General features: G+C 43.3%; 2 protein-coding genes across 2 annotated transcripts; both read right to left on the bottom strand.

Annotated features, from left to right (window-relative positions):
• Nucleotides 1-5,231: 5,231 nt before the first annotated feature.
• Nucleotides 5,232-5,772, bottom strand: ACRALDRAFT_1093112 (uncharacterized protein; the record flags this gene model as incomplete). Its single annotated transcript, XM_071019661.1, has 4 exons — nt 5,232-5,326; nt 5,419-5,454; nt 5,589-5,604; nt 5,752-5,772. 4 exons carry the CDS (start codon nt 5,770-5,772, stop codon nt 5,232-5,234), a joined length of 168 nt encoding a protein of 55 aa, XP_070876188.1.
• Nucleotides 5,773-6,692: 920 nt separating this feature from the next.
• Nucleotides 6,693-9,483, bottom strand: ACRALDRAFT_1062782 (uncharacterized protein). The gene is made up of 4 exons (XM_071016668.1): nt 8,837-9,483; nt 8,522-8,763; nt 7,681-8,439; nt 6,693-7,604 (listed from the first exon to the last, which is right to left on the bottom strand). Exons 1-4 carry the CDS (start codon nt 8,931-8,933, stop codon nt 7,176-7,178), a joined length of 1,527 nt encoding a protein of 508 aa, XP_070876187.1. The 5' UTR covers nt 8,934-9,483; the 3' UTR covers nt 6,693-7,175.
• Nucleotides 9,484-10,124: the final 641 nt, after the last annotated feature.

Raw genomic sequence — 10,124 nt, 5'->3', positions numbered from 1 at the left:
TAATAGTATAACTATAAAGAGGCTCGGTTCAACTACTCTTTAGCGAATAAAAGGAACTATAAAGGGTTATTTAGAAAGAAAGGAGTTACTAGAGGTTATTATTTAATCGATAAAGGGTCGTTGTTTAATTAAATAATAACGCTTTACTAACCTATACTAAGAACTAATAACTTACTAAGGGGAAGGAGGGGGGGGGGGGTGGGGGGGGTGGTAATACTATAGGTTAACCCTGTAGATATAACCTGGTAAAGCACCGGATCTTCCGACTAATTATATTACGTACGCCGTGGGTCGCCGCGATATTATATTTAGGTCGTAAGCACCTATAAAGATTTCTTCTTTTGCTCCTTTGCTCCTTAGCTTTAGATAATTCAATCATTCGGCCTTACTTTATAAACAACTCGTAATCAGCCGCTTATAATTTAGCCTACTAGTTATTAGGTTATCGGTTAGTTTAGTAGTGGGCCTTAGATATCTTCGTTATATTTATAGGAGATTATATACTATTAATCCCGCCTACTCTTCTTAGACATTAATCCTACCTATCTTTTTCTACTAGTAGTCACTACGAGCTTTATCTTTATTTTTTCCCTTTTTCTATAAGCGGCTAGTTATAGGTTAGTCGCACTAAGTAAGGCCGAATAATTGTATTAGCTAGAATTAAGGAAAGGAAAGGGAAAGGTTTATAGAGAAGTGCAGGATTTGCTAGGTTTATACGAATCCGCGGTAAGGGTAGCGCGAGGTCTAAGCATCAGATCTATATACTAATTAGCGGTTCCGGCCTTATACCGGAACTATACCTTCGAGGGGTTAACCCGTGACATTTTCCTACTGTTTTTATTACTTTACTTTTTACCGATATCTTTATTCCGCTACTCGGCCTAAGCCTAATCCGCCTGCCTATAACTAATCCGATTAATTTTATTAATCCCGTTAATCCTGCTCTTCTTCTTATTCCTCTAAGCCCGGCCACGATACTACCGCCTCGAAGATTCCTCCTATAAAACCCGATTCTGTTCTTCGCCTACCGACTCTAGGAAAAGATAACGTACCGACCTGCCTCCTATATACCTATTGAGAGGGTTCGCGCGCAGAGTGAAAGAAGAGTATTATAGGGCAAAGGGATATAGAAATCACCCCTATGGAGGGGTGTTAATAAAGGTGAAAATTAAACTCTGGCCTCCTCCTAAAGCGGGGTTCGGAGGCCACGTATTTATAATATAAATCTGATCACGTAATCGTACGTATATAATCGTACGTATATAATCGTATATATATAATTGTACCTATAATATAGCGCTCCTTCTCGTGTGCTCCTGCCCTTAAGAGCCAAAGAAGCAAAGGACCTGCCTTCAGAACAGTCAAAATGAATCCAAAATAACCGAATAAATTAATTAAAATCTCTTAGAATTAATCCACTAAATCAATCCATCGAATCTATTAATCTGGGCCTTTAAAAAGGTCTATCTAATCACTTAAAATAACTGCCTAGGGGCTTTATAGAGGTCTGCCCGGTCGCTTAGTTTAATCGGTTTAATCAGTTTAATCAGTTTAATCGTTTTAATCGCTCGGGTCCTTTAATAAGGTCCGCGCCCGCGCGGTTCAATCAGTTAAATCCGTTTAATCGCCTAGGTCCTTCGTAAAGGCCTACCCGGTTACGCGATTCGAATAGCTCCACGAATAGTTTAAAATAATCGCCTAGGTCCTTCGTAAAGGTCTGCCCGGTTCCGCGATTCGAATACCTTAAAATAACCGCCTAGGTCCTTTGTAAAGGACCACGGTTACGCGGTTTAAACAGCTTAAAATAACTGCCCGGGTCCTTCGTAAAGGTCTGCCAGGTTACACGGTTCAATTAGCTTAATCTCTTTAATTAGTTTAATCGCCCGGGTCCTTCGTAAAGGTCCCGGTTCCGCAATCAGAATAGCTTAAATGGTTGGATTAATTTAATCGCCCGGGTCCTTCGTAAAGGCCTGCCCGGTTCCGCGATTCGAGTTAATTAGTTCTATTAGTTTCATCAGTTCCATTAATTCAATCAGTTTAATTAGTTTATTAGCTAACTAGTTAGTTCCTAGACAGCCCGAATACCACGATTATATATGCAATTCGCCTGCCCTCTAGCCACTTAGTCCGTAATAGCCCATGGCGCGATTACTTTATAGCAGCGTAGCATCCCTCTACGACCTGCCTACTAGTAACGAGTTAATCGCCCGCGCGTAGATAACACCTAACCGACCTAAACGATCTACATAACTAAATAAACGAATCGAACTACTTAAACTAATCGAACTACTAAAAATAAAGACGCAACTGAAGGCGTAACCGAAGACGTAACTAAAGATATGATTACCGTGACCGCCCTAGGCGACGATATAAGCCTAACCTAGAAGACGTGATGGAACTGACCTGTACGACTGCCCTATACTACTTCCTAATAGTCGGCGCGCCCTTTAAAAGGTAGAGAGTTTAATATATCAGGGGGGTTCGCGCGCAGAGTAAAAGAAGAGTATTATAGGGCAAAGGGACATAGAAATCACCCCTGTAGGGGGGTGTTAATAAAGGTGAACATTAAACTCTGGCCTCCTCTTAAAGAGAGGTTCGGAGGGAATATATTTATAATATAAATCTAATCACGTAATCGTATATACGTAATCGTATATATATAATCGTAGGTATATAATCGTGTATACATAATCGTACTTATAATGATACTATGCCACGCTACCGCTAAAAATACCCGACCTGCGTGATTTACTCCTATAAACCGAAGTGGGCTACCTGTCTTAACCGGGGTAGTGGAAAGAGATAGATATACTCTACGCTATCACCTAGTTCTGTGTTCTGCGTTATTAATCTTTTATTAGGGCCCCCTTCTACCCTATATATGCGTTTATTACTACTAAAATTATTATTATAAAAGTAAATAACCTTAAATAACTAAAACGTCTTTGATTATAAGATCCTACGTCACGGTCTTTTCGAAGAATGCGCTAAGGCCGCCGCCTATTTATTACCACCTATTACTATTACCGCCGCCGCGTTACTTATTCCTTATACGGAACTAAGGAAGCCGCCGCCGCCGCCTACTCGATACGTATAAAGGATCTATAAGGTCACCTCTATCCTTAACATGACCGTTCTTCTAGCCAGTATGCTAGAGGGACGTTTATAGAAATATACGTATACGTAGAAGAGAAGCACTGCTACTATATATAGCTAGAAGAGATAGACGATACGGAAGCTATTACTATATAGACTGCTTATAGATACTGTGATTAGGGTAATAAAGATATATATTTAGGATAGTTATATTATTAGTTACTTATTTATATTAAAATTATTAAGACTATCAGGCATAGCTTAATAATTTAGGGCCGATTATAAAAGGGTAGACCCGTGTTCCGGGCCAGGATATTAGATATCACGTGACTATATACTTAGAGTACCACTATTTGTAGCCGCCCTGTCTGGTATTTATAGCCCTGTCTATCCTATTTCGGAAGTTTACGCGAGCCTGCGCAGTAGTCTATATACGCCACTATCTTAGCTGCAGATATCGCGTACCGGTACGTATATATTAGGATAAGACTTTCTTACCTAATCTTATCTCAGATATCTGTAACTATAAATTCACTACTTATAATAACCTTCTATACATAAACCTCTAGGCGATACGAATATATCACGTCTACCTACCTAGAGGTAGAAGAGAGTAGTAGAAAAGGGTAGTGGAAAGGGGTAGTAGAAAAGGGTGGTGGAAAAGGGTAGTGGAAAAGGGTGGAAAAGAGTAGTGGAAAAGAGGGCGGAAAAATTTTCTTATAAGGCTATATAATTAGCCACGTAATTAGTTATATAATCAGTTATATAATTCGTCACGTAATTAATCATATAATCAGTTATATAATTAGTTATATAATTAGTTATATAATTAGTTATATAATTAGTTATATAATTAGTTATATAATTAGTTATATAATTAGTTATATAAATAGTTACGTAACTAAAAGCTAATACTATATATATATTAAAATAATATAATATACTCTGCGATTAGTTATATAATTAGCTACGTGACTAATTACGTGGCCTTATAAGAAAAAAATTTCCGCCCTCTTTTCCACTATTCTTTTCTAATCTTTTCTACTACCCTTTTCCACCACCCTTTTCTACTACTCTTCCACCCTCTTTTTAGCCCTCGGACAGGTAAAGGATATCGGGTATTCTAAGATACTAAAAGATAATAAAAATAATCGAAAAATAGCAGTGATTTTATAGTACGGAGCATTCGAGATAAGTTATAGTAAACAGCGGCAGTCTTAATACTATGAAAATTTTATTATGATCCGGGGTACATTATACGTACCGTACGCGATATCTGTACCTGCCCGGGAGGGGGGAGTCCTGGACAGTATAACCCCTAGGCTAACTATAGAATGACTGGCCTAGTCAGGTTACGTACTTTAATATGTTAAGACTATTATAACCAGGATCTAGGGTGTCCAGGCTGCTTACTGTTTCGGGTCCCTACTATGTCACTCTCTTACTTATATCACTATAGTTAGTATAGGGATAGCCAGATAGTGACTAGAGGATACTAGTATAAAGGACTAGTTAGTGGATCTACGCCTGGATAGTGCATTATAACCTGATAGTCTGTCTTACCTTAATATTAGAGTCGTAACGGTTTAGGATATCTGCTATATTATAAAAACAGGAAAAAAGAGGTTATTTATCGGGGCTATGCATCTAGACATTCTGGTATATATATAGTCACTTTGTATCTATATTATACCCCTCCTTTTTGCCTTAGAAATCTAAGATTAGAACATTCCTCTAAAGTATATCGTTATATGCTAGCATAAATACACCATTCTATAGCCTGTTTCCTGGTCCTGAAATATGCTCACGATTAATATGGAAGAGGTCCTGCTATGGAAGAGGTTAGCTTAATAGGACTCTGTGGATAGGACTCTGCCTACCTCTGTTATCGTGGAAGAGGTCCTGCTGCTGTGGAAGAGGTTAGCTTAATAGGACTCTGTGGATGGGACTCTGCTTACCTCTGCTATCGTGGAAGAGGTCTGCTGTGGAAGAGGTCCTGCTGCTGTGGAAGAGGTTAGCTTGATGGGACTCTGTGGATGGGACTCTGCTTACCTCTGCTATCGTGGAAGAGGTCCTGCTGCTGTGGAAGAGGTTAGCTTGATGGGACTCTACGGATAAGACTCTGCTTACCTCTGTTATTTTGGAAGAGGTCTGCTGTGGAAGAGGCTGCTGTGGAAGAGGCTGCTGTGGAAGAGGCTGCTATGGAAGAGGCTGCTATGGAAGAGGTCTACTGTAGTTGTTTGGAAAAGAAGAAGACCTAACTATAGATGGATCTATGGAAAAGAAAGAAGATAAATAGAAAAGGATCTACGAAGTACGTACGCTGCTGCCCCTGCCTGCCCTGCCTCCTGGCGATGGCTTTGTTATTATGGAGGGACCTGCCGGGATATAGTACTAGTACTTTATATATTTATACTTCTCCTGCTATTTTCCTAGAGGATATACCTTAATAGTAAGTATATATACTTATTCCACTGTCAGCAGTAACATACTATCAGCTTCACCATTCTAACAAGAACAGTCAGTGTATTACATACTAGTCAGTCATTTCGTGGGCCTGGAATAACTAATAAGATATCCTATAGTGTATGATAGGGTACCTTGTATAGATACAGTTTTTTACTGGTTACTATGGACTTTACTGCTTAGAATCACTATGATAATGTACCTGACCATATGAATATAATACAAACCTATAATAGTAAGCGCGCTGCTTATGATATCGACTTACTAGCTACATAATAATAAGCTACCCCCTTATATCTATGATCGTCAGTATAAGAATTAACTGTCCAGACCCCCCCCACCCCGGGTAGGTAGCCAAGATAGTGGCGTATACAGACTACTACGCGGGCTCGCGTAACCTTCCGAAATAGGATAGAGAGGGCTATAAATACCAGACAGGGCGGCTATAAATAGTGGTACTTATATACTTAGTTATAGGGACCTAGTCTTATCTCCGGCTATTCTTCGAAATTAACCTACTATATCTAGCTAGCTTTTTTATTTAAGCTTTTATAATCGTTACTTCTTATATAATATAACTATAATTTATATTATTCTTCCTTTTTAAGTTATCTAAACGATATAGAAGAGCCGACTATAGGCCCGCCTACTTATCTAGAGCTATTCGTTCCCCTGATTAGACTACTGCCGACCCTTCTAGATGCCTAGCGACCGTCTCCTTAGAACCCTTAGCTATAGATACGAACCCGTGATAAGCCTAACCCTTCCTTTAGCTAGCCTATTAGCTAGTTTATTTTTTTTTACCGCGTAAGGGCCGTTCTATATAGTAACGGCTTCGCCTTTCTTTATTATTATATAGACTATACGCCGGTATTTATTAGATCCGGTTATATTATCTAAAGACCCTTCTATAATCTCCTCTGCCTAGTCTAGATATATTAATATAGGTAATAGTACTTATAATACTATATAATAGCAAAATATATATATTTTATTATATTCTTTTGTTTATAAGACTATACCCCGTATACTATAGAATCAGTTCTATATTATCCTAGTGAAACTTCGTTTATTGTATAAATATATACATCGATTAAAAGAGACGGCGCCGTTTTAGCGTCTTGGCTTAGCTATAAATATACCTTATATAAAAGTTAGGCGGGAAAATCGCTAACTAGGCGGAATTGTCGAACGGGGCCTAAGATAACAACTATAAGACTTTAGTAACTGCCGCGCGACCCTCTAGGAAATCCCAGGATTTAGTTCAGCCACAACCTCATATAGCAAGATCTACCGTTTCCAAATAAAGTCCGCATACATTTACCGCCTTCTAGTCCCAAAAGAGAGCGTTTCCCAAAGTAACCAGACGCCGGTGCTGTTCCTACATCAATCACATATCTATTCAACCAGCCAATCCCCCCATTGGGAACACCGAGTCCGAACATCTTCCTGTGGTCGATTGGTACAACACGATTGGATACCCGGGCGTGGTGCAACACGGCAAGCACAAAAACAAAGGCCCATAAAAGAAGAAATCAATGGTTGTCGTGAGGCTCCTGGTTTTGGGAACCGGAGGTGTCGTATTATCTCTTCTGCCGTTTTCGCTTATCGGATCACATCCTCGTAAATCCTTGCGGTCGTCCGTCATCGTCAAAGGCGCTGTTGCCGCGATGGTCCCTCGGCGGGGCGTATGTCGTTGCTGAATCCCAGGAGGCGAGCGCTGGCGAGTCTCGGGGCGCGCTCGGGTTAGAGAAAGATCGTACTGGCGCGTGGTATGTTGCCGTCTGCCCAAAGTAATCGGGTGCCCTGCGCCCTTTATCCGGGACGACTTGTAGTTTGACTGCATCAATGGGTGTTACAACAGCGCTCGAGTCTCTCGAAAGCATCTCGTACGCACGGTTGTCTTGTCTATTCTCGTATCTGGCATCTACAGATACGAAATCATTGTTGTTGCGATCACTGCGAATCGACTTGAATAGGTCAACCCAGCCGGTGAACATGGTCGTTCGGCCGAGGAAGAAAAGCAGCCATATGCCGTTGATCTAAGATGTCAAAGCAGAGTCAGCCTGCGCCGAAGAGGCTCGAAAGGGTTGGGTTCATAGCCCCGGGTGATCTTACCGCCAGGAGAAGCAACACTGCTAAGATAGTCGCCTTGTTGACAACTAGTACACCGGCTTCCTCCAAGCACTCGTTCTTGTCCCCTTGGGCTTGTACCAAACACACGGTCCAGTCCGCTGCAATACTGGGATCCTTGCGCACGGCGTGTGTGGTCACATCTTGGAAAACAAAGACAATGGAGAAGAAGATGACATCCGCTATAATGATGACGACGATGGTGATGCCCCTCCACTGCAGGGCGATGACGCGGCGAATGCGCCGGTAAGCCTGACGAGGGGTCAAGCTCACGCCGGCGGTAGAAGGCAAACTAGAACCTGCTGTATTGTTGTCTGCCAGCGATGCGAGATAGACCTTGATGCAGTAGCCAAAGGTAGTAAACTGGAGGACGGCGGCGAGACCGGCAATGATGAGGATAGGAATCCAGAAGGCAGCCAAACTGTTTTCGTGGTTAATATGACAGGTGGCACCGAACCGGAATGAGACGCCGCTGAAAACAAACGAGGCGACGATGGCGATGGCTGGGAGGCCCCAACCGGCGGCTTGTGCGAAGAAGTGAAAGTAGCGACCGACCACGATGTCCCAGCAGATCTGCAGGTGTAGTGACAGCGCACGCAAGAAGGCCCATACAACTCCAGCAAAACCGCCGAAAAGAAGAAAGCTTCCAGAGACGCCGCAAATAGGGAGGCTATGCATGTCATGTGGTGTGATATCGTTCATGCACTGGCTAGGGCGGGCAGCCAGGGGGACGATGAACCCCAGCTGAGAATCGATGGGATCTATGTCAGCCTGGTTGCAAAGGTTCCGATATTGGCGGGGGTTATGAATGAAAAATGGTGCTCACGTTCATGAAAATGACTGCCACTGTTAGGCAGATGCTCAAGTAATGTCGATTCGTGTTTTCAACGGGGAGGCATGCCCACGAGAGCAGGAGGAAGACGCAGCAAGCGGTTCCTACGACACTGATCCAATTCGCAACATCTGTCAGGGTATCGAAGGAGTCGGGGTAGACCCAGTTGCTTATTGGACACGGGAGGCAACATATCGTGTCGCCATTTGGACTCTGACACAGGCGGCCGTCGAGATCTTGACAGATAGAGAAAAAGGGAGAGCCTGGGTTAGCGAGCCGGCAGGGAAACGGGACCGGGCACAGACTTACATCCTTCGTTGTCAGGGTAGAGAGCTGCGGAGAAGAAAGGTGCCGGGCATCCTCCGCGGAGCGTCATGTCTGTTATGTTGATCCCCAAATCTGCCATCGTGTCGACAGGGCGTGCTTCGGGAAGATAATGATGATCAAGAAAGGGAATAGAAAATTGAACCGGGTGGTCCGAAATGTCGGTTTGTCGAGTGGTAGCACTTGTGGTTTTGATTTAGTTAACAGGTACTTTTCGCACGAGGCCAAGCGCTTATCGCATCGCTAAGTATGATCTTGATCCCGGCCGTGAAAAAGGTTCAGCGGTGATATGACTGCGCAGTCGGTTCAATAAGATCGCGGTGAGAGTGCCAAAGTCCAAGTCTAAGTTGATCGGAACATGATCCGGGTTGCAAGGTGGTTTGGTTTGAGAGGCAGGAAGCCATGGGCGTCATATCATAGTACTCGAGACCGACGATGCATAGCGTGGGTCTGGGCGAGGGTGAACAACAGCCTCGCGGCGAGGTGTATATGACACGAGAAGAGCTGCCGGATGGATTTGGTTGCAGTAATTGTCCTGGGAACCGAGAAAAGGACGAGAAATTAAAACCCAAAAATTAAGAAGAGATCTAGAACCAGCCACAGATCAGGGCCTTTCGTCTCGCTTGCTCGCGACCGTCACCCGTCAGAATAGAGGCTACGAAGAGTAGAGCGGAAAGGATAGGTATTGGGGGAAGGGAGTTAGGGTAGACTAATATGCGTCTGGTTTCTGCATATTTCTGCCTTTCCATCGATCCTGATGCTCCCCATGATGGGTCGTGGAAGCGACAACTGGAGTCGTGGTCCAGGACCAGGGTGGGACGGTGTTCCCAGACCCAACCTTCCCACCAAACTCGAAGCCATGTTGGAACGAACCGGTGTACCAGCGACGCTGGCCGGCCAGCAAGTGGGTGGGCAAGGGGTTGGCCCAAAAATCCCAGGATGGGAACCGTGCTATTACTGGCCCAAAACTGCACCTCGATCACATAAACTCGGAAAGTAGTGACACCAGTGACAATGCGTTTTGGTCGTCGGTCCGTGCTATCGATCCTCTCGCTCTCGATTCTCTCCTGGACTCGCCGAATCTGCCAGTCTCTGGATTTGAGAAGCGACTGGAGGGTGCGAAATCAATGTACATACCTACGTACATACACGCAGTACATACGTTGTACATACGAATATTGTACGCTGTAGGTACACTCTTCTTTCAACCCAAGTCCGGGAATACCATACGGAGCTGACGGTGGAACCCTCATCGTGGAAGGATGCTACGTTG

Source organism: Sodiomyces alcalophilus, assembly GCF_042370955.1.
Source record: "Sodiomyces alcalophilus JCM 7366 unplaced genomic scaffold ACRALscaffold_3, whole genome shotgun sequence".
Lineage (NCBI taxonomy): Eukaryota > Fungi > Ascomycota > Sordariomycetes > Glomerellales > Plectosphaerellaceae > Sodiomyces > Sodiomyces alcalophilus.
Note: the sequence above shows the minus strand (reverse complement) of the source record. Positions and strands in the feature narration are given on the sequence as shown.

Coding starts and splice junctions, on each gene's coding strand:
- ACRALDRAFT_1062782 (XM_071016668.1), bottom strand. CDS start 8,933: ATGGCAGATTTGGGGATCAACATAACAGACATGACGCTCCGCGGAGGA. Junction 8,764..8,836: donor CTACCCTGACAACGAAGGAT/GTAAGTCTGTGC, acceptor CTATCTGTCAAG/ATCTCGACGGCCGCCTGTGT. Junction 8,440..8,521: donor TGGCAGTCATTTTCATGAAC/GTGAGCACCATT, acceptor ATCGATTCTCAG/CTGGGGTTCATCGTCCCCCT.